The 24,717-nt window shown below is 39.6% G+C and overlaps 1 protein-coding gene across 1 annotated transcript in view; it reads left to right on the forward strand.

Annotated features, from left to right (window-relative positions):
• ELP4 (elongator acetyltransferase complex subunit 4) overlaps nucleotides 1–13,586 on the forward strand; it is a 371,722-nt gene extending 358,136 nt beyond the window's left edge. The window contains exon 10 of the mRNA XM_054971431.1: nucleotides 12,318–13,586. Coding sequence (XP_054827406.1) covers nucleotides 12,318–12,449 — 132 coding nt within the window. The 3' untranslated portion in view covers nucleotides 12,450–13,586. The remainder of the gene's footprint in view (nucleotides 1–12,317) is intronic.
• Nucleotides 13,587–24,717: the final 11,131 nt, after the last annotated feature.

Consider the following 24,717-nt stretch of genomic DNA (forward strand, 5'->3'; position numbering starts at 1 on the left):
TTAGTTGATAGCTGGAACACAGGCATTTTAAGCAGTTTGATTTATTATTCAGAGAAAACATTACAATAGAGAAAAGTCTGTGGTTCGTGCTGAACATTACATTATGGTAAACTTAATTGTCTGTGTTTTAAAATTGATTTCCCCCCATAATATTTCGATGTGAGAATTAAAGGAAAATATTTCATGTTTTATTTGTCTTCTGTCAAAATCGTGAAACATCATTATGTCCACACAATCTATTCAAAAGGAAAGGACTATTTAGATGTATTTTTTTCTTTCAAAAATTATATTTGCTGCTACCTTGATGGTATCTCCAGGCCAATATTACCTGTGTCCAGACTATTTATATAAAGGGCTATGATCTACTTTGAGTCTTTTTTTGGAACATTTATGTGTTTATAAAATAAAGCAAAATATTTTAACTGAATGCACACACTCCTTTTCTGTATGAACATCAGCAGTAGCTTTGGCAGAACCTTCCAGTTATTGTGTACCCAGTTAAAGACAAAGGGCTTTTTAATCCTCCTTTGAACAATAACTGAGACTTTGCCAAAGCAGTGCATAAAATACTCACCAGAAGAGTTCTACCCAAGCCTTTGTTCCTTTACCTGTATCAGTTTGCATGAAAATGAGTCAATGGGTAAAGCCAACACTCATGAATGTTCAACACTTGTTCGGTTCAAAATTTGGATTTGTTAAAAAGAAGAACTATAAAGATTATGAGGCCAAGAAGAATGAAGGCTGCAGTCCTAGGCACATTTATTAGGAATTGTCTCATTGAAACCAGTGTAATTTCCTTCAAGAAAAACATGTAGGAGTGAACCATAAATAAACCTAAGTAGAGCTTGCTAGATAAGAGCAGTGATCCATCAAGTCCAGCTGTTTCACACAGCTGCCAATCAGTTGATGTGGAGTGCCATATGATAAGGCACAGAAGCCAAGGCCCTCCCCTGATGCTGCCTCCATCACTATTATTCAAAGGTTTGCAGCTTCTGAATATGGAGGCTTTTTCAATCACTATGGCTAGTAGTCCATTTATGAACCTATACTCTACAAATCTGTCTGAGCCCCCTTTAAAAGCCATTTATGTTCAGGGCCATCACTACCTTCACTAGATTTCAGTGGACTTAGACTGGAGTGACTGTTTTTAGGATTGCACTGTTAGTCAATTAACAGTTGGCAATGATGACATCATAATTAAAGCCATACACCACTTGATTTACAAAGGATGATGCTGTAACTACTTTAATGCATATGTCTCTGTGCAGTGGCAATTGTGCATATCTTTGAAATCCAGGAACTGAGGAGGAAACAATGGCCAGGAAAATAGCAGACTTGAAAAGACCTCAAGATTATTGATTCTAGTGCATTCCATATGAAAAAATCCAGTGTGCTAATGAACACTCAAATAAAGAGGCATTCATCTTAGGGTTGCCAGGTCCCCTTACCTTCCCGGTGGGCGAGGAGATCTGGCACTCACCTTTTCTTCACTCCTTATGTATGTGCTGATTTGGGCCCCAAACGGGCCCAATTCAGTCTGTTGGGGGCCCAAATCAACCTGCTGTGAAGTGCAGGAGTACTCTCGGGGCAGTGCAATGACATCATTTCCAGGAGTGATGACATCACACCACCCTGGGAGCACACCAGGCAGGCCTGTTCCCCCGCCTTTCCTCACCACCACCAGCCAGTTGGGTGATGGCAGGGGGTGGAGGGTGGGAGCAGAGGATCCCCCACCCCCACCAGCAGACCTAGGATCTCTATTTCATCTTTAGAAATATGAGAAATTCTATGCCATGGAACAATTTGCATAAACCAAAATAAAGACCAACTGAAACCATTTCAGTTTTTTGGCAACTAGGAAAGAAAATTATGGGCATGGTCTATTATACATCGCTCTGGGATGCCTCTTTCTGTCTGTGCTGCTGCAGTACAACTTACTACAACCTCATAGCAGGCACTAGAGGCTTTTGAGGCCAAAGCAGCATATCCTATGACTGTGTTTGCATCTGTACACATTTTGGGTTTGTTTCCTCCCACCAGAGTACCAATAACAACATTGTGCTAGTGATAATAGCATATTTCGATTAATCTTAGATGTTCCTTCTTCTAGGATCAGGTTGTAAAGCAATTTAAAGCCAAATATTGTGACAATTTGAGCTTAAATGTCATAGTGGAGGTAATATTTTCAGTGAATAGAGTTCAACAAATACTTAAAACAGCATGTTCTTTAATACTTACGTATTTTTTTTAAAAAATCTACTTGGTGAGAGGTGTTAGAATGTACTTGGAAAATGGAGAACTGGTCTGTATACACAAATCTAAACAGTAGCGTGTCAAAATCTTCAGGAAAATCCAAGTCCAAGTCTTTTATTTCATGCTCACAGACCAAGAGGTCATAAGCAGCCAGATTCAGTAATTCAAAATACAGAATGATACAATTCAATAAAATGGTTAACCAAATAACCAAAATGCTAAATACAAAGTATAAAATACGTTGTTAGGAGAAAAAAATCATTAAAAACCATAGATAAAATTTTTGCCATAGCAAGAGTTACACTCGGGTCAGTATCAGCTAAAAACTTTGTAACTACTACTTGTTTCGAAACACGCCCCCTACTTCTGGATGTGTACTGAGATCCACTTATCTCTGGCAAGTGCATGCTTCTTACAGTCAGTAAAAAGGTGCCAAATAGTATCTAGATTCCCTAATATACAATCACAGAAACGGTCAGAAAAGGGAATCTCTAAATACCTGCCTGCTAACTCCCCTAGTGGCAGAACATTTAATCTGGCTTTAGTGAAAAGTATTCTGTATTTGGGGACAGTTAAAATTTACAGTGTGCAGGTAACGTCTTTGGAATAGGGAGACCCAGATAGTACAGAAAGCATACCCTTTGTGCTCTACAGCTGGTGCTCCATTTATCAAAGTGTAACATTTTGGATTTAATCAGTTTACATGCAGAGGAGAATTCCATTTGTTTTAAGGTCTCAAAAGATAAACTCAGTCTCTGTAATCTATCATCAATGAGTTTTTGCCAAGAACTCTGAAAACCATCTTTAACAAGTAGATGTAAATAACTCTCCTCTGGGGAAAGAATAATTTTTAATCTAAAAATAAACGTGGCAATCCAGGCTTTGGCTTCTAATGATGGTTCTGCAAATTCCAGCCAAATAGCTGGACCAGTGATATACTTTGGTAAGCTAGACATGGAGTGCAGAAAGGAAATTAAACAGGAATCATATTTCTCGTTTACTTTGGCAATTGTCAAGAGTACCCCAAATAATAATAATGGAACTACCTTGGCTTTAAATGCCTGGATGGCGGCTGGCAGGTATTTGCCTGCTGATGTCCGAAAGAATCTCATGAGGGCTGCTGAGTGTATAGATGTCAGCTTCATGACAGCAGTCATATGGCTTGTTCATGACGTATTATAAGAAAAAAGAACACCCAGGTACCAAAATTTATTGACCTGCTCAATTAAGTGGCCATTCATGTTCCATGAGTGGTGACGAGGTCAGACACCTTTACAAAATATCATAACTTATACCTAGGAACTCTTGAGAGCAATAAATTACAAATGTATCTGGTAAACGTTTTAACCACACACGAGATCCTGAGATCAATACAGCATCATCTGCATAAAACAAATTGGAAATAGAAGTCTGAGATAGGTGAGGGGGATGAAAGCGTTTGCCTGAAAGGTTACTTTCAATGTCATTTATATATAAATTAAAAAGAAAAGAGGCCAAAAGGCATCTTTGGTGAACACCTCTGTTCACTTGAATTTCTTTTGTTAGTTGACCGCTATTTCCACATCATACCTAAGTTGTGGTACAGTTTGTAAATTAGCCAGAGAAGCCAGCGATCAGTGGAGGTCTTCGCTAATTTTTCCCATAAGCTGGCTCAAGGTATGCAATCAAAAACATTTTTAGATCAATAAAAGCTGCATACAATTTACCTCTGGGTGGTTTACAATATTTCTCAGTCAAATGTGCAAGAATGGCACAATGGTCCAGAACAGAGAGACATCTTTTAAAACCAATCTGGGAAGGCATAATGATCTGGTTCTCTGTCAGCCAAGTTTTCAGTTTTATAACTAGATAAGAACTCAGTAGTTTTCCTAGGCAAGATAATAAGCTGATCAGCCTGTACTTTCCTGGAGAAGAATGGTCCCCCTTTTTATATATAGGAACGATTATTTATTTTAGCCATGATCATGGTATAAAGCCTTCATTGCAAATATTAGTAAAAAAGGGGGCCAAGATCCTATTCCATCCAGAGACATTACTCTTAAAGAGTTCATTGACAATGAAATCTGGGCCTGGGGCTTTACCCACTTTAAGGTTTCTGATAAGATTGGCCACTTCATCCACTATTATTGGGGGGCAAGAAGGGAGATTATCTAAAGGGCTAAATATATTTGTGAGCATAGTAGGTGGGCAAAACATATTCCCAAAATGATTTTCCCACACAGTTGGGGCAATGTGGCAGCATATTTGGGGAGTTACTGTCAGGCCCTTGTTCCCAAGTGCCCAGGAGCCAGAGGTGTCATGGTTATTAATAGTTGTAGCTTTTCCCAGCCTTCTCTTAAGAGATCTTGTTTTTTATACCAAATATGACTTTTATATTGTCTTTTCCGGGTCATTAAAGCACCTAGTAACTTCACAGAATTAGTATATCTAAAAGCTCTATAAATTCTCTAAGAGCATACCGATATTCCTTATCAAACCAGGGTTTGTTAGCAGTATGGAGGGCAATCCTTGCTGTCTTTACCAACTGGTGTTTGAATAAGTGAAACATTTTCTCCAAAAGCTCAAATTGCACAGCAGGTAAAGGTTCATTGATGAACTGGGACATAAGAACGTGGCAGCTGAGTTAAATATGTTAGAGGCCTCTTCAGACTTATTGTCATTCCAGCATGCCCACTGCACAATATTTCCTGTATAGATTAGTTCTGGCTCTGGGTGATGTTCACCTACTTGGAACTTTGGGCAATAAGGAAGAAGATTTGGGGTAACCAAACAATAATCAGCTATATGCCTTTCACTTATTCTTGTGAATTCTCCTGGGTCCCCCAAGGCAGCATTGCCATTGAGGATATTAAGTCCCAATTCAAGAGTGGTTTGAAAGAAAATCGTCCCCCTGGCATTTATTTTAAAATCTTTAGAGGTTCTATCTAACATCACAAGCACTAAAGCTTCAACGTATACCTTATACAAGGAGAAAAGTATTGCTTCATTACAATCCTCTGTCCGGGCATTCATCTCACTGGTTATCAGAAGAAAGACATTAGGATAATCATGCAGTAAAAGAGAGATTTTGTTTTCTGTATCATTCCATAAGGCTAAACATTCATTGACAGTCAGATATGGAGGCACGTAAATAGTAAAACAGATTAATAGGTGACCCTCTAAATCAAGTTTGGTGGCTAAGAAATAATTTGAAACTAAAATCAACTTCAAGCTGCAGCATCTGAAAGATGAGGAAATAAAACAAGGCCTCCCAAAGGTCTGCCTCCTTTGGTGCTAGGGACTGCTGGGCTAACAAAAGATACAAAACCAGAGAGGTTTATGTGTTCTGCACACCAAGTTTCTTGCAGCAGAATTACATCATAACCATTAATGAACCCTTGAACTTTAGGAGAAGAAATTCAGTAGGTCCAGCCAGCTATGTTCCAAGAGAGGATTTTTTAAAATAGTCAATTTTGAGCTTGGTCAAAGCTTGGTAGCTGGAAGTTGGTTGTAGTGCTTGGTACTGGAGGTGTTGACAACCAGTTAGTTTGGGGGCTCTGTGCTGCAATGGGGTTCCCATTTAGAGCAGCATCAAAATCCTCTCCTACTCTTGTAAAATCAGCTTGAGGAGAGATGCAAGTGACAGAGATGTTTCCAGATGTTGGCTTGATGTCAGGTGTAAGGTTATGGTGCATCTCTTTTTCGCACAACATATCAGGGGATTTCCCTCTTCTACAGATATTTCTTTCATCTCTTGTTGCTGCCCTAGGACGGTTATCTATGTTTGTCCCCATAGCTTCTCATGTTTGTGAATCTCTGTCTGTAGGTCCCAAATGTAGATTATGTTTTGTCTCACATAGAGTTTGAGTTTGTGTCATCATATGATTATCCTTCTTTGGTTTCCTGGGGAGAAACACATTCAGGAATTCAGTCTTGTTGTGTAAATTCTTCAAAGATTCCCTAAGATCATCTATGGTGTTGTCAACAGTTCATAACAGCAGTAACAATATCTCTCCTTAGGGGGCTTGGAGATAACTCCACTTCCCTTGCAGACCTTCTAGCATCAGTTCTTCCATTTGCTGGCACAGGGACAAAGTTTGATCTTGTTATTTCTTTTTTAGTTCCATTTGCTAGAGTCTGAGATGGTTTTAGGGATGGAGCAGTAACTTTTTTAGCATTTGTTCCTCTTAATCTTTGGGTGGTAACTGCTCCCATTCCATGACTACCAGACCTTCTTTTGCTTTTATTTAACATAATTGGATGAGTAACTACATCAGCAAAAACTCTTGTAACAGTAATTTTGAATGATGAGAGGAATTTACACATTCTTAATAACATCTTAGGAATGGTGAGTTGTGAGAAAGTGAGGAGCAATCTCGCCCCTGGCAGCCTATTCCCAAGTCGTTCCATTTTGATCAGACCAACAAGGTGCTGCTCTGTTCTTAGAAGCTGACTGATAGAGAATATAACATTACGTTTATTTTGCCAGCGACCATGATTCAAAAAGGTCTCTTCAGCATATAGCGCTATCTGGTTGTTTTGCAGATGACACATCATTCCGTGATTAAATCCCAATCTGGTCGCTCCTCCTTCATCTGCCGGTTGTATTGCAGTCTGTGGCTTCTGAGCTGTATTTGCTTCCAAATTACATGGGGCCTTATTTTGCTCCTCAGCTAAGGTTACTAAATTCATAGAAGCTCTGAGGTCACAATCAAATTATTTAAGGTGAGCAGAAATATGATTTAATTGCTGGAAGATTTAAGTAACAGTCTTAAAGGTTAATAGACAATGGTCTCCAACAAACTTCATTAAGAAACCTTCCAGATGTTCTATAGTCATATCACATCTGCATTTTATATTATCACAGGCTCATGTTTGTTCATCTTCCCCAAATAAGTTAGGCGAATTAGGGGAGTTGGAGGCATCCCATGGCTGGTTATCTAACAGAGACTGAGATGGGAATTGAGACTGTAACTCACATTCAGTTGTTAAGTCTTGCTCTGACTCTGAGTTGTGCTGTATTTCTAACAGTTTATCTGTTTGCAAACTAAAAGGCCGATAAGCCACTTACGTTGCTCTTAGCAGAGATGAAGTCATCAATTTTCAGCTGCTTTGTAGACTTTTCTGGGGTATGTTAATCTGAGTTCACCCTCCTCTGCTTTTTCTCCCGGTTCTTGCAAGGCTCATGATTTGCAACTGCTATTCTAGATAGCAAACCGTCCAACTAATTAGAACAAAGCCACAGCTTCTCTAGTTAAAATAGATTCTAGTTAAAATAAATTAAGATTAAAATAGCTTAAGATAAAGCAGAACAATGCTAAAACTCTAAAATCCTGGCAGAGAGATAAGGTGTGGCTGCATGCTCTCAGGAAAATTAATTTCCTTTTAAATAATATGTTTAAAAATGAGATTATTTCTACCCCTAAAATGTGCAAATTGTTCTCTTCTAGTTATATATTCCCTTTATAATAAAGGTAATTGCATGTTTCTGGCAAACTTAACTTTTGATAAAAGTGTTTTAAGGGTCACACAACATGCTGTCCTGAATCTTCTCTTTAGAAAACATCTACTGTGTTTCTGAATTCTCAGAAGTGCCATACTGATGTGCTAAAGTGCCACTGTTCTTATTCTGGACTGTTCAGGGGGGAAAGCACTGTGGAATATGTTCCCTTTTATGTTCAGCAAATTGGAAGGGCCTCCAAATGTAGATCTGTTTGCCTAGACGAATGGCAATTACTCTCTATATTTTATATACTATTCAACAGACTTTGTAATGCTAAGTATATCAAACACTGGAGTGTCATATTTATCTACTAAAAGATAGGAATGATGTATTCATGAATATCCCAAAAACAATTCTGAAAAAGACAAAACTGGCAAACGCCTCCAGACCTGAGAAAATCTGCTTATACAAAAGTCTAAAGACCACACTACATAGTCTGCTACTGGTTCTCAGTTTTTGAAATGAAATTCACTAATGAATCTTATCTTTTGGAATTCACTGCTATGGTAGCATAGGTCTGGAAGGCAGCAGGCATACATTGGACCCATCATCTCTCATGCTGACAGTAGCCAAGAGCAAGCCTATGCTGTGTATGAGGGCTGGCAATTCCATAGGCCAGAGTCCAGCTGAGACCTGGCTGTTGTCAACATGAGTTCTGGAGGAAATGGCACAGGCTACAATTCTCCCTTCCTACACCATTGTAGCTAAAAGAGAGATGAGCATCTATGGGAATATTGACATTACCACAGACTGCCTGATTTAGACTTGGCTACAGGCAGTGCAGGTCAGGAGGGACTGCCAGGGCCCACCTTGGTCAGTAACATGGAAGGCAGAGCCCCTTTTTCTCCTTCTTTGAAAAATGAGCAGGGAGGAGGAGACAACGTGATGGCTCTACCCTCTCTTCACCTTTTCCCGCTGCTAGGAGAAGTTGGACCCAGAGAAGGATTCTCACTACCCACACTTCCTATTGTTGAAGCCATTTGTTGTCTTGTAATGCAGGCATAAACATTCCCTTTCTGATTCATAAACAACCATATTTCTCTCTGTAATTCATAGAAGCATTTCTGTACATTTCTGCGACTTAACCAGTACATTCCAATGTGATATGGTACCCCATAGCTGACCATGCTTTCCCCCAGAAGGCAGTTAAATTGCCTGTGTTTGAGACCTCTGGCTCAAATAAAGTTAACACAGTATTTACTCAAGCGCAAGATTAGGTTTTCTTCATGGTTATTCAATAAAAAAAGAGGTCATCATCTTCCCTTCACGTGCAAGTTACAGTTATGTCAAGTAATAATTGTGTGCATGTGTAATATTATAAGAGGATCATCTTACATTTGGGGTCACCTTCCTTTTGAGTAAATAGTAATAATAATAGCAACAACAACAATGTTCAATTTATATACCACCCTTCAGGACAACTTAATGCCCACTCAGAGTGGTTTATAAAGAATGTTATTATTATTCCTGCAACAAAACACCCTGTGAGGTGGGTGAGGCTGAGAGAGCTCCTAGAAGCTGTGACTGACCCAAGGTCATCCAGATGGCTTCAATTGGAGGAGGGGGAATCAAACCCAGGTCTCCAGATTAGAGTCCACGCTCTTATCCACAACATCAAATAGTCGTAGGCCTATCTTTAAAATGCCTTGCCAGTCTGGCTGTATCCCTGGCCAGCATATCTCACCAGCCCCTGAAGACTCTCTCCCTTCTGTGCAAAGGTGAATTTTTTTTAGAGTTTGTGCTCAGGTGGGGATTGCCTTGCAGGCTGTATGAGTGCCCTTGGATTGGCCAGATATAGCCTGTGGGTCTTATGTTTGATACCCCATCTATAGATGATTTGCTTGTGTTCAAGATGACCATTCAAATAGTGAAATTTCATTTTGGAAAACGTGTTTTGGAGTGAGCACTACCAGTCTTACAAAAATCTGTATAATGTGTGTGCTAGTGGTATTACAATATTTAATGGACTCTTGCTCATAATAAGATGGATGTTAATATGCTCTTTAAGAATTTGGCAGTGCAAAATATCAGTCTTGCAATAGAATCATTTATGTCCAAACCACACACTTATATGCAAATAATGCTTTGTTTGAAAAGCTACGTCAGAAGTAGAAGTAGAGGTTTCTGTATCCTTTCTGTTCCTGCTGTTCCTCTGATCCAACTTGACCCTCAGAGGTTTTTCTCCTGTGGCTTTCAGGTGCATATTGCACAGCCCTGTGGACTGCTGTGGCATACATTCTTCTTGGTCCCTAGGCCTAGTTCAGACAGTCAACAGGTCCCACTTGGTTACCTGCACAGCACATGAGGCCACTGGTGAATTCAAAGTCTAGAAGAGTATGTGGAGGCAATGACCATGTAAACTTCCACCTCTATGTGGAGATCTTACAGGCAGATGGCATCATTTACTTGACCACACTAACCTTTTTTCAAGTTGCTACTATCAAACACATTCTGGCAGCTGTATAGGCCTCTTTTTACCAGATTCTGAAGTGGCAATCAGCAAAAACGTTTTAAATATAAACAAAAAAATAGTAGAAGCAAAATAACTCATAAGGGAAACCAAGGAACTAAACTAACTGAAAACAGATATTATTTTCACTCCTTTACAAAAGCTGTAAATGAAATGGTGGAACCGGATTAACATCTGGAGGCTCTATATAGAGGAACTAGTTCATAGAAACCAGCTCATGAAGAGCCAGTATGATGTACTATTTAGAGTGTTACGCTATGATCTGGGAGATCCAGTTCAAATCTCTTTGCCATTGAAGTTTGCTGGGTGACCTTCATCTAGTCACACACACTAAACCTACATTACAGGGTTGCCGTAAGTATAAAATGTAGTAATGATGTAAGCTGCTTTGTGTGCCCATGGGGAAAGGTGGCATATAAAAAAAGTAAACAAAACTAATAAATCTAATTGGTTTTCCCTCAAACCCCAAACAGCAGCTCTGTGTACTTCTTCATGTGATTGCTTGGGGAAAGCTGAGTGTCAGAATGAAATATTAGCATGTGGTTACATAAGGCACATCAGATTTCACAGTATCTTTTATTTTCTTTAAAAATAGGTGAGGGAGGGTCAGTTTAGATCACTACTGTGGCAGAAGAGATTTAAAGCTTTCATTGCATCATTTTCCATATAGTAATAGTAAAAAGCCAGGGAATAAATGAGGTTAATAAATAATAATACTAAAGAAACCAGTCATGGATTTCTTGCTTCTCGCCTAATTATATCTTCAGCCTTTTATTCTGAGAATGCCAGTTATACTAAGTTAAGTCTCTTGTAGGTTAAGATTGTCCAACAACTTCTCTTCTACTATTTTAAACTTGATGTTAACATAAAACTTTAGACCAATTATAAGACAGACTATGCCAATGTACCATAAGGATGGCATGGTCTCTGTCATGAAAAGACTCTTCATTGATTTGTGTTGGCTGTTGTGTTAAAGATAATATTTATTAATTTTTAGTATATATTATGGCCATGGTCCAAACAGCTAATTTAGAAGTACTGAGGAATTTGGGTTTTGACATTTTAATCAATGTACATCCAGGTAAAGTCCTAATTTGAGGCTAGATGGGTGGCAACCCAAGAAAGGTCCTTCTCAGCCGTAGCACCAAACTTATGGAATTTCCTCCCCAGGACTGTGTTCTACTAGCTAGTGAAGACTTTTTTGTTTTCTTTGGCATTCCCTCACTAACCCTCCTTCCCATTTATGTATTTATGTGTTTTGTTTAATTATTTTATATACATGTATTTTTAAAGTTTGTTTTAACAGTTTTGATTGTTTTCCACCTTAGGAACCCTAAGTTGAGTAGAAAAATGGCAAATTTATTTCAAATTGAAATAAATAATAAATCTGCTCAGTGCCAAAAGTTATTTGTTTTGTAGCATGGTGGGGGAGGAACTCTTGTTTAACAAATACAATTCTCCAAAAGCCTGTTTGGGGTTGCAGGATTAGTTGTGCCATTCTTTAGATCCCAGCTAGTATATTTATTTTTACATCATAAAAATACTGTCACTTTTAACATTAATTATCAAAACTATACATATTTTTGACTGGAGACAGAAGGTATTGGTATACCAGGCCTCCAGTAATAATCTAAAGGAATTATTTAAATGTGGACCTACATTGGAAGAGCTGCTTAGACTCGTTCTAGGCTACTGGAATTTTTAAATTTTTTGCTTTTTGAACATACACATACCATATCACAAACTGCTTTTGAAACTGTGGTCCATGTAAAATGGAGGAGCACTGTTTCTAACAAACAAGTATAAAGCCTCCTTCTTGGATTCACAGAACCAGCCTCAAAGTTCTTTGGGTCTTAGCCTTGGATCTGAGTTCAGTGAAGTCTGATTGGGAAAATGCCAATATTCTTTAAAACAATGGTAAGAAACATACAAGATAATCTGAGCATCAACTTGGAAAAATTGTTCTAATAAGGATTTGCTATGCTAAAATAATTGTTTATTGGCATGGAACAGTAGTACATTTTGAAATGTGTTATCTAAAGAAAACTTAATTACAATTGTGTTCTCTCTCCTCTCTCCTTCTCCCCCCACCTTGAAAAACTCCTGCCATAGCGATTGCATTTGCCTCCAGACTTGTCAGACACAGTGAGCCGCACAAGCAAACAGGATCTGGCAGAATCCACCAAATTGCTGAGCTCAGGATGTAGTGCTATGGCCATAGGCAAGAAGCACCTGGACTTCTAGTGATTTCTACTTAGCAGTTTCACTTTGATTTATATGGCACTCTAATTATGACTGTTAATGACTTGTGTAAATATTTTTCTTAATGATTGTGACCCAGTAGTCCTTAAAATGTTTAACTTGCAAACTGTGTGCCTTATTTTCTCATTCTGTTTTTTTGTGTATGTTGGCAAATGTTGTACATTTATCTGCAGCAGACAACTGTATTCTATATTTAGAAGCAATGGCCATTTTGAAAAATTACAGAATGTTCTGTTGCCATTAACTTCATTGTTGTTGTTAAAATATTAGACAATTACACATTACATACTTCATAGAATTATTGCAATGTAAATTGTAAAACGGTGTTGTAAATAAATAAGTTCTCTATCGTGTGTTGTTTTGATGTCAAACAACCATTGTTCTAGAAAAAGAATTTTGTTGCTATCAAAGATCATAGTTAAATCAAAATATGACACATTATACACTATGTAGCCAATTAACTGAATGTGTTAGAGTATTTTCTACATATTTTAATATCAGTAATTAATCTAATAGAGAAAATAGTTTTCTTATGGTAAAAGCACATTACAGATAATTAGTTTGCCTTCTGGGTTAATAAATATACTAACATGCTCTTGAGTGAATTTATTTTAAAAAGAAAAAGAATTGGTTCTTTAATGTAGTTCAAAATAGTAATCCTAAACAACTGAAGTCAGCATTATAAAATTATGTCAACAGACATTATTCAAGACTGAAATTCAAACTGACAGCTACATTAATGCTAGAAAACCAGGAGAGTGCATTGGAGCTTAGGGAAGAGATATCACAGAAATAAGTATACAGTGCATCCAAAAATAAAACTAATTCAGGATTTCCTAGTATTGTGTATATGCTATTTGTAAATGTATGAATATTTCCCATCTAGGTAAAATACATAAATATGTATTGGCACCATGATTTGCATATGTGTATAGAACTAATGTACAAACAAGATGGGTGGGTGGGCATATACCAGGAAATGTTTTTCAGTGGGACCTGCAGTGACTTTGTTTTGGGTTTTGTAAGTTGTACTTTGAGGCAATAATAGCTCTAATTAGAAAATAAATAATATTCCATGGAACTTTCCATTAAATTCATTTTTGAATTAAAAATTCAATCCTTGTCTTTAATTACAATTTAACATAGTTAAGCTGAAATGTACTCTCCCCCCCCAAAACCTCATACATTGACTGTAATAATGTTAATGTATTTTGATGGGATTTAAGCAAAAGTATTGGTTAAACGATTTACTTTTTATAACGCTGTGAGTAAAATGAAGACATAGCTTTTAAAACTGTCTATTATGATGAATGTCAATCATTTAAAAAAAATCCACTGTACCATAAACACATACTGTATACAGCTTTTATTCTGAATTAGAATAATTGAATCAATGACAGTGATTTGCTAGGATGTCAAATCTATCCATCATATCCTGTCACTACCAGTTTATTTTTTTCTGATCAAAATCAAAAAGACTACTGTTTTGTCATTTGCTATTTCATTAGAGGTAACAATTGAGTTTTTTCTTTCTTTTTTTAAAGATATGTCTGTTTTTTTTTTAATTTCTAAAGACACAAATCCTTTTTAAAAATCTATTCAAAATAAAGTTTCAGCACTGAGCTGTCAGTTTCATAAAGCTAATAGACATTTATATTCTTATACCCTGTATCACTACTGCTTTCAAATCATTTCTTCTTTTACTTAATATATAATATGGAACAGAAATTCTCAACAGAATTTGAAAGGGAATTTGTGAGGATATTCAATAGATCAAGTATAATATTAACGCTTTACTTACTCAATTATGTTTTTAACAAATAAACCACAAGAATCTTGTGTGGAATATAAAACCTTTGGCCATTGTTATTAAATTAGTTTTGAAGTATTATCAATTATTAAATTAGTTGTCAGCATCCTTAATAAGATCAGATTAAGCAGACTGTCTGCAAACACCACAAAAACAGCTATTTTCTAGTTTACCTATGACTTAAGTACATGACCGTGTGTGGGTGAATGCAAACATATATAAATATGCACTTATAAGTGCAGCCATTTCAAATAATAAAATGGGGTTGGCATAGAAACCCAAAGTTAAAAAGAAATTATCCTTCAGTGAAATGTACATTAAATGCTTTTCTGTTTCACTAAACATGTTATGTGAAGTTAGTGTTGCAACATAGAAGTATATGTAACCCCCAGAGTCAAGAGGACCAGGTTCAATGTTTATCAATTCAAAATATAAATGCAATTTATTTAAACACAACTATGAAACATTCCCAAAGTGATCAATACTGGATCAGTAACCAGTGACCCCAGCGCCAAGTCCTACTCATAATCCCTTGGTAAAGTACGCAGACAGTTCTGTGGATTTGGCCAGAGGCTATGCCTGGAACAGAGTCCGAAATATCCAAAAGGCTTTGCCACAGCTGGACTCTGTGAAGATGCTGTCTGAATCCTGGAACTTTCTTGTTGCCCTAGGAGCAGTTCCCCTTTTCTCCTAGCAAGCTGAAGTGGGGCAGCTCTGTACTAGGGTGCTGGTCTCAAAGAGTCAATGAATTCAGCTACCAGCAATTCCTGTTCTTTGCTCTTCCTTGCTTCTTCAGCTCTTGTTAGTTCCTGCAGTTCTCCCAAGGAAAAGGGTTCAGCTCTTCCAGCTAGCAGATTCAGCTCTGTGATCTTCTTAGCTCCAAAGCTTGGAAACAAGCTTTGCCTTCCAAAAAGCAACAGCTTCAGCTCTTTTTTCTAGTATTTCCAGCTAGCCTAGTCCTGTATAACACCTCTCCTCTTAGTCATGGTGACCTCTTTTTTATATACATGCCCCATGGGCCTTTGCTAAACATGCAAATTAAACAACCCTAGGTACAGCTCAGTTATCTGTTAGTCTGGTCTATGTATCTGCAGTCTATTAATCAGGCCTAGGTCCTAGGCTCCAAACCCTTTTCCCAGTACAGGCTTACATATACAGTGTTGCTTACCAAAGGCAAGAAAAAGAGCAAAATACTATTCTTCCAAAAAATGTTATAGCTGGCAGTAATGTGGTTTATTTATGAAAGCTGGAGAAAAATTGGTACATCCTATATAATGAGCTTGTGTTTCTTCATGCAAAATAAAGTTTTGACATGAAATCCCCTCTTTCCATATCTCCCATTTCCTAGACTTTATATACAACTGTCAGTGTCCTGTACAGAGAGGGGCTGTGGCTCAGTGAAGAGCCTCTGCTTAGCATGCAGAAGGTCCTAGGTTCAAACCCTGGCATCTCGTTAAAAAGGGCCAGAAAGTAGGTGATGTGAATGATCTGAGACCCTGAACAGTAGACTGTACTGATCTTGATAGACCAGCAGTCTAAGGCAGCTTCATATGTGTTCATATATCCAATGTACAGGCTTCAAGACCTACAGACAATATCCCTCACCATGCAAGGGCATCTGGCTGCATGTAGAGGAACTGACGGGATTTGAAAGAGCCCTGAGTCTCCACTTTCTCCCCTCCTTTCATGCACGCACTCTCAAAGAAGAAGAACTGAGTGGGAATATGGGAGCTAAGCATTGCTCTCCTATTCTTAATAATGGTCCCACTATATGAACAAGTAGGGAATTCCTCTAAGCCATGTCCCAATCCCTTCTATAGATAGGCACTGGTGCCTGCCTGGGAATGGATCATGTTCTGTGTTCCTTTGAGAATTACTTTTCAGTTGAAGTGACTTGGGCCTGTATATTTACAGAATTAGATAGTATGTTCCTGAGCTGGTGATTTATCACTATTGCAGTGGGGGATCTCCTTCTTAGGTAGAAATGAGCTCAGCTGAAAAATGGATGTCTTTGAAACTTTGTACATTGTCTGCCAGTGTTCTTGTTGAGAATTATATATGTGGGAGAACATACAACCTGCTGTCACCTGCCTGTAGTCTGAAGGGGCCTAAACTACTTTATCATACCAAAATCATATGAAGTTCTACCAGTGGCTGATTCCGCACACGTTGAATAATGCACTTTCAATGCACTTTATCAATTGTTTGAGGTGGATTTTTTGTTCCGCACACAAAAAATCCATTCCAAATGATCTATAAAGAAGATTGGAAGTGCAGTATCCAACGTGTGCAGAATCACTCCATATTGACTGAAAGAAAATGTTCACCCAAATTGATATTAATAAATGGCATATGCATCACATAGTTTATTTGTTTTGGTCCCCAAATTAATGTTCAGCTGAAATACATCCAACAGTCAGGCAGTAAGCATGGAAGACTGTAGTGCAAATTTCCTGATGACTCAGGCAGCTCCTCTCTCAGAAAGACAAGCCCCTATTCTGTCCTAGAACAGCTGTAAGACTGGCTTCTTGTTAGCTCCTCCTTTCCCCCCTCCCCCATTATAGATGTTTTGTGGGGCTGAGAGAAAATATATCCACTGAAAGCATGATGCACAGCCCCCCCCCCCCCATTGGACCAGAAAATGACATCATTTTCCATCACAAAAGGAAAGTGCAGGAGCGCGCACATGCTTCTCCCCTCCCCGCCCCCGCCTTTTCGCTGCCAGCCAGGTGAACAGGGCTAAGAGGTGGCAAGTGGGGGTGGAGGTTTGCCTGCCCCAGGCAGGGGGCTGGCAAGCCTAGTACCAAGTGTATGAATATAACAGGCCATTCAGTTGTTTGCACAGATGTCCAGAGCCAGAACAGCATATGTACTTGTCCTGAACAGGGTAGAAAGATAAATTTTCACATCACTGCATCAGGAGCTAGCTATACATTATTTGATGTAGGGTTAAGAGCACGGGACTCTAATCTGGAGAACCGGGTTTGATTCCCCACTCCTCTGCTTGTATCCAACTGGGTGACCTTGGGTCAGTCACATCTTTTAGCTCTCTCAGCCCCAGCCACCTCACAGGGTGTTTTGTTGTGGGGACAATAATAACATACTTTGTAAACCACTCTGAGCGCGTGTTAAGTCATCCTGAAGGGCGGTATATAAATCGAATGTTGTTATAATATTATTATTAAACATCTGTGACTTAGGGCCAAACAATAAGAGACAAATTACACATGTCTATGCGAGTGAATATAATCATGTCTGTTCCTACCTTCCTGTGTCCATCTTTCCCGAGGTGAGCACTTGTCCTGTAGCCCTAGTCCATGCACTTATGGGCTATACGTGTAATCATAGTAGTGAGTGTCTGCAGGCAGCATCAGCAATTCGCTGCCATAGAGCAGCCACTTTTGTCTGCTTCCACTTCCTGACCAGGAGAAAGGGTGGAGGCGGATTGGGGAATGGGGGGTGCAAGAGGGAAGGGGAGGTCTGAAGAGAAATGCAAAAGTGGAGGGTTGAAGAGGGTGCACCTGGTGGAACCTTCTCTCTTAAAATCATCAGTACAGCCCATCTCCTTGCCAGGAGAAAGAGGAGGAGAAAGAGGGAAAGGGGATGCTTGACAGGAGGTCTGAAGAGAAATGCAAAGGAGGAGGGGCAAAGAATTTGCACCTGGTGGAACCTTCTCTCTTAAAATTATCAGTTCAGCCCATCTGACCAGGACAAACGGTGGGGGCAGATGGGGATGAGGGGGAGAAAGGGGGGAAAGGGATGCTTTGCAAAGTAGAGGTGCATGATGGGATAACATCCTGCCTCATGGAGGAACCATGAAGAACCCCATGCCAGCCCAAGCCAGAATGAACATGGGGATCCATGCAGTGTGGCCGCACTCTGCAAGTGGACAGGAGAGCAATGGGGAAACACATGTAAATGCATTCACATGTCAGTTTGGTGCAGTGGTTAAGAACATGGGACTCTAATCTGGAGAACTGGGTTTGATTCCTCACTCCTCCACTTGATGCCAGCTGGGTGACCTTGGGTCAGTTACAGCTTCTAGCTCTCTCAGCCCCACCCACCTCACAGGGTGTTTTGTTGTGGGGATAATAATAACATACTTTGTAACCGCTCTGAGTGGGTGTTGTCATCCTGAAGGGCGGTATACAAATTGAATGGTGGTGGTGTTATTCACATGCCATTTGTTTTGTGTAGTTCTGCTTTTAGAGTGTTGGACCTGAAAGAACCAGGTTCACATCCCCTCTTTGCTGTGTATGTGGGGGGGGGGGGAGGTGAAGACACACACCATCTTCTTGACCTGAAACAGCCCCAGGAAACTGCTATTTGCCCTGTTTGGAAAATGTACATACAGCCATAGTACATGTAACTATCCCCAACAGTGCCAAGCAGCTTCTGGGGGCCCAGTTCATTCAAGAAAATGGCATGAAGGGAAAGCTTAAACTCCATCTCTCACTCACCATAGTCCCAATCCAAACTGCATTCCCCTTCCCCTATATATAGAGAGATATCCTTTACTCATTCTGGCTACATTTTTAGAGACTGATCTCCTACCTTACTTTACATACCTGACAGGCAGACCGAGACTCCCACTTGGATGAAAGATACTGAGATCATTTCCCTAACTGTGAGTGATCCTGTTCACTAGAATTTGAATGAGTATCTTAGCAGATACAGATATCATTTGCAAGTTTGTGGAGGAGGCTTCTTGTCTGGTTACTTAAATTTTTAGCAAAAGATATGAAGTGCCACTTGAGAGGTATGTGCACACAGAATAAATACTCTTGAGGATTAGTCTGATTCTGGTTTCTCAGAGGTAGCAAGCAAAGCCATGACTTTACTCCTGATTTTGCAACCTGATGCGTTTCCTGATACTTTCAAAGTTTTCATGTATTTGTTTTTGGCAACGGGTGTGTATGAGTTACCCCCAGATTATTTCCATTCAGTAATTTACAGCATGTGGTATGGTGTAACTTCTAAAAATGAGAGGTGTAGGGGCCCAGTTTTTATGGAAGTTATGTTCTGTCACGTATAAGAAAGCCACTTCCTGTGAGCATGGATGTACAGAAAATAAATAATGTTTCTCAGTTAATAGTTAATCGGTTTTTCCTCACTGGGGTTTTCCTCCAGCATGGCTTCTTAACTGCATCAATGTTTCCCTTCCTTACATATCATATTGTTTGCCTGTTATTGATCTCCTGGGGGCGGTGGGGGGAGAGTGTCAAGAAAGTAGTCTCTCTTAGCCTGTTTCTTGGCTTTCTCACATCTCTGGTTCAGGCTTTCAGCCTAGACAAGCTACAGAAGGCCTTCCTCTCTGGAGAATTACTGTCAGCATGACTTGGAAGTTCCCAGGGTGATAAGGATGGGATAGAACTGAGGCACAGGTGCATACAGCTAAAGGGATCTGAGAGCTTCAAGGCCAAGAACTCAAAGGGAGTTTTGCACATACATTCCATCTCATTAGTGTAAGGATTCTTGGATGTGAGTATATGTCAGCTGCAAAGGCATATGCAACACTCTGACTGGTTGAGCAGGATAGTCCAGCTGCAGACAGCAAGGCCATTCTAGTCTGTTCCCTACCCCGAGTGGCTGCTGGTGGATACTTGCTGGTATATTCCTTCTTGTGCTCCGGACCTGTTCATCAGACCCAGGACTCTTGACTTTGGATTTTGGACTTTGAAGTTCTGTTTGGATTCTGTGCTTCTAGCCTGACAAGGTAATGATTATGTCAGAGGACCAAAGTCTATATAACACTTAAGGGTAGCTGTTTAGATTTTTTGTTTTCTGTTTTGTTTTGCATTGCTTCTGTAATTGTAATCTTATGCACCTTTCTTTAATAAACTTTATTAATTATATTTCTGTGGTGTTATTTGGGTTTTTAGGCTTCAATCTACATTCAGTGACCTGGCCTATTTTGGCTACAGCTACTAAATCTTCAAGTGTCGATCTTCAAGTGACCTACCTTGCAGTTTTGACTTCTTGTTTAATACCAGTAGGACTGAAGAGTTGTCTCTTGGTGTCACAGATAAGGGTTAGTCAGAAACTAGTGGTGGCTCATTACCCTGGGCAGTGAGGATTCATTCCCCACTTCTGCTCTTGACCTGCACCCAAAGCCTTTTTGTGGGTCAAGGGGCCTTTCACAGGGGGTTAAGTTTTACCTGTGCATTTTTAGACTACCACAAAAGTGCTATGCTAAAGAAATAGTAAATGTACAATTCTACTTTCAAAATCAGGCAATAAGGCTAGTATCAGTGTCAGAATTACTTAATTTGTTAAAGATGAACGTTCCTCCTGTTAGCAGATATCAATCTTAAATAACTGTATTTGGTCCAGTGCTATATGCAGTGCATTTTATCAACACAGATTCCCTCCATTGTGCACAATCACTCCCCCCTCTTTTTTTTTTACAGATGTTCATATTGAATGTGTGGACAGGCTGGTGCTATAATGGATCAAATGACAGGGAGGGCATGAATGCCTAATGATAGGTACCTTATATATGTGCAGAAAAATTGTAGAAAGTGGGGTAGCTCAGTTTAGCTAAAATAAATAAAAACGTAAAAATTATCTGGCATGAGTAAATGTTAGAAAGCATTAATGAAAGAAGCTAAGGAGAATGCAAGCGCACTGAAATTTGCTTGTCATCAATATACACCATGGGAAGAGCATTTGAAGAGCCTAATTACACATTACAAAATCTCCATGTCCCTCTCATGCCTGCCATGGGTCTTATTGACAGATATGCTCTGGGAGTTCCATTACTTCCTAAGGGCATGTCAGTTCAATCTAGATTCGGACTGCAAAAAGGAGATTTAAGATTTCCCTCATCTATACCATTTTCCTGACCTGAAATGGCCATGCAGAGCTGCTGTTAGTCCAGTTCAGGAAACATAACATGTTCCAATGGGCTACATTTTAGGTTTCCCTAGCAGAGCAAATAACAGCTTTTGGGAGCCATTTCAGGTCAGGAAAAATGGTGCAATAGCTTAAGCCCCTTCTCACCATTCACTATGATTCCAATCCAAATTGGGCCTGCATGCACTGGGGAATTAAGTTCTAAGCATTGAACTCCCAGAGCATGTTTGTCAACAGGATCCTTGACACGCATATGGAGGGACAAGAACTTTGTAACGTGATGATTCGGTTTCGTTTTCCCGGCCATGTCAGACGCTCCTCTCCGCAGGTCCGGGAGGAAACGTCCGAGCGGCCTGACCGGGTGGTTGACCCGCAAGGGTTAACCCCCAGGACTCCCAGTGAGGGAGACGGGGTCCGGAGTGCGGCGGGAAGAACCCCCTGAAAGCAATGCAGGGGGTAAATTGCCCATTTGCTCCAACAGAGGCTGGCAGACTTGCGCAGCACCTCGCGTGCTGCCGGGCCATGGAGAACGGCAACAAGCAGATTTAAGGTGAAAACCTGTAAGTAAGCGAATCCCTTCTGACTTCTAAGCGTATGCGAAGGATTGGTGGGAGTTGAAACTAAGAAGGAGCGGATCTCTTCCCCTTCACGGAGTTTCGGAACTTAGTTGGCGCCCCACCCCCCTAAGATGGCGACGAGAAAGCAGAGCCCAGCAATAAGTAAATCGGTGATGGCGACATTACAGGGGAAGGGGGAAACCTTGGAAGAGATGGTGAGGAGAGCAGTCTTTGATGCTGTGCAGCCCTTTGTAGCGAAACTAAATGAAATGGGGCAAAAGGTTGATTCAGTGGAAAGCGAAGTGAAAACCATTAAAGAAACAGCGACCGGAGCAGAGCAGTCTGCGCACGAGAACGCAGTACTCATGAAAGCAGCAAGTAAGGAAGTGAAGCTTTTGGAGAATCAAATAATAGGATTGCAAGTGGACCGTGCCCAAACGGTACTGCGTCTTCAGAATGTAAAAGAGGAGCAAAGTGAAAATTTGAAAGATCTGGTGTCTGGACTTTTGGCGCCATTTGCAAAGGCAACTAAAGAAGAGTTAAAAAGCGATATTTTGGAAGTCCGGCGGACATCTTCAAAGTATGTAATGAAGCGTCAGCTGCCTCGCGAGATTATTATTGACTTTTCATCTAAGAAGACTCAGGACACCATTTTATATAATTCGTATAATGTGGACTTGGATTATTTGGGCAACAAGGTTAAAATATTGAAGGATGTTCCATTTTTGGCTCGTAAAAGAAGATTCAAGTATAAAGGACTTGCGGCTTTCTTGAGGAAATGTGATGTAAAATATAAATGGTTGTTTCCAGAAGGCGTCTGGTTTAGATATAAGGATCAAACTTACAAGATTACATCAGAAGCGCAGCTGACAGACTTTTTGCTCAACCATCAGGAGTTTCAGCAGGAAGAAAATTCAAAATCTGAAGGGGAAAGTGGGGGGGAGGAGAGAGTGGGCGCAGCTGCTCCAGCTGCGCAGAGAGAACTGAGACCGAGACGCAGGGGGGGGGAAGAAAGCCTGATCCTGAATATAGTTTGTACTGTATAAAATCTACCAATCTGATAGCATATTAGAAAGTTAACTTTTAAGAAAAATTACAGCATGAAGGGAATACAAGACATGTAGTGTAGCGTTTGTTGTTTATGTGTTGCCCTCCCCCTTTTCCCAGTCCCCCCTTCCCTTTTTTCCCCCCCTCTCTTCCCTTTTATATTTTTGTAGTCTTTTGTAGTTTTTTATGTTAGATATTAAAAATAAAAAAATTTCCAAAAAAAAAAAAGAACTTTGTAACGTGATTAGGCCATACATGATTAACAGTTGGAGTCAGTTGGGAGCAGTGAAAGAGACAGTTGGTCTTACTTTTCACAACTGTAGCAGACCTTGTGAGGGACATGAGGAAAGCAGGCTGAGTTATGGTGTTAATCCATGGGTAAGAATGAAAATTTATACAGAAACAGGTCAGGATATCAAAATCAAGATGGTAACATTCTTTATCTAAGGAAAGAAGAAATGGAGCAGAATAAGGCACTGGCATAATCAGAAGCCACAGGGGAGGGATCCAGATAGCAAAGATCCATCCATGAAAGAGATTTTGTCTTCATCCCTCTTCTTGCTGTGTGCTGATTGCTGGGCCCTTGAGAAGCCATTCATGGGAGTCATGGGACCTTCAATAAGTGCAGGAAGTGGCTCTGCTGGAGGATGGAATCAGTGGAAACCTCAGAGGCTTCTACTTCCTCAAATGCTGGTGGTTTGGCGGTGGAACTAATCAATGTGTCCTGAGAGGAATCACTGTTTAAAATTCGAGGAGGGTGTTTATAATAAGGAAAAGCGGAATGTTTTTATGTAAGTATGAAAGTAGAAATGTTGTGAGGTAAAAGAAAAGAAGCAACTAGCAATTTCAGAAGTTAATAGAACAAACTCAATGAAAGAAAAAAAGAAATGTGAAAAAAGCATAAAGGGATGTTCACACCACCACCACAAAGTTTTCAACAAATAAAGCAAAAGCAGTTCTAAGGACAATACAGCAATTCAGTTTAAATTAAATTATCAGGCATTAATCATAGTCAATAAAATGACAGAAAGAAGCATAAAAATTGTGAAGATACTCATAAATATTTCTAAAATAGTCTACAATTATATTCGAAAGTAGTACAGAATTCAGGCTAGTGTACACATGCAGCAGAAAAAGGTGGTAAGTGATGTGGCAGAGTACTGAGGTAGCAGAATGGACTGTTCTACTTCAGACTATCAATGCAGGGCTATATTTTTCAAAAATTCTTTTAGATGAATTTCCTTTAAGTGGAAAATTAGCACAGTATGCAAAGAAGTTGCATACTCCCTGAAATGCTAATTTTTAATTTGCAGGGTATTTTTACATGGGAGAGCATTAAGCGAGGGGCCCTGTCCCTAACAGCGTCAAGTGGTATAGGCCATTCTACTAACTCTAGATCTGAGCATATCATTTCACTGCATGTGGAGACTTGGCCAGTGAATAAAAAAAGCTGTGTTAGCTCATGATGGGCACAAACGCAGCATGTTTTCATATTTGCATGTTTATGGTTTCAGAAGACTTGAATCAAACTCTGATTTGCCACACTGGAGTTTGTTTTCTTTCAAAAAATTAGAATTCCAGTTTAGCATTAAACATAGTTTAGAATCCCAACTTGCAAATGTACTATAATTTGTTTCATTACATTACATTCCAGTTTATTGTGATATCAGAATGCAAACTGGTTTATTGGTGAGTGCTAACCATGTTTCTAAATCACAGTTTGTAACTGAGTTAACTGTGGTTAGTACTAACTGTGGTTTGTCATGATGTCTGAATGGAGAAATCTCAGTATGTTCAGTAGCACCACCCCTCTCATTCTTTATAGAGAGATAGCAGCATGGAGTAGAATATGCTATCCTTCTGCCTTCTCACCATCATCAACCCATCTCTGCTAGTGATGATTCGCCAAGTAGAACTGTGTTGCTTCTCACTCTCCTAATGAGAAATATAAAAGACTAGAGATCATATACTTTTATTCAGT

Source organism: Eublepharis macularius, chromosome 2 (assembly GCF_028583425.1).
Source record: "Eublepharis macularius isolate TG4126 chromosome 2, MPM_Emac_v1.0, whole genome shotgun sequence".
Classification (NCBI taxonomy): Eukaryota; Metazoa; Chordata; class Lepidosauria; order Squamata; family Eublepharidae; genus Eublepharis; species Eublepharis macularius.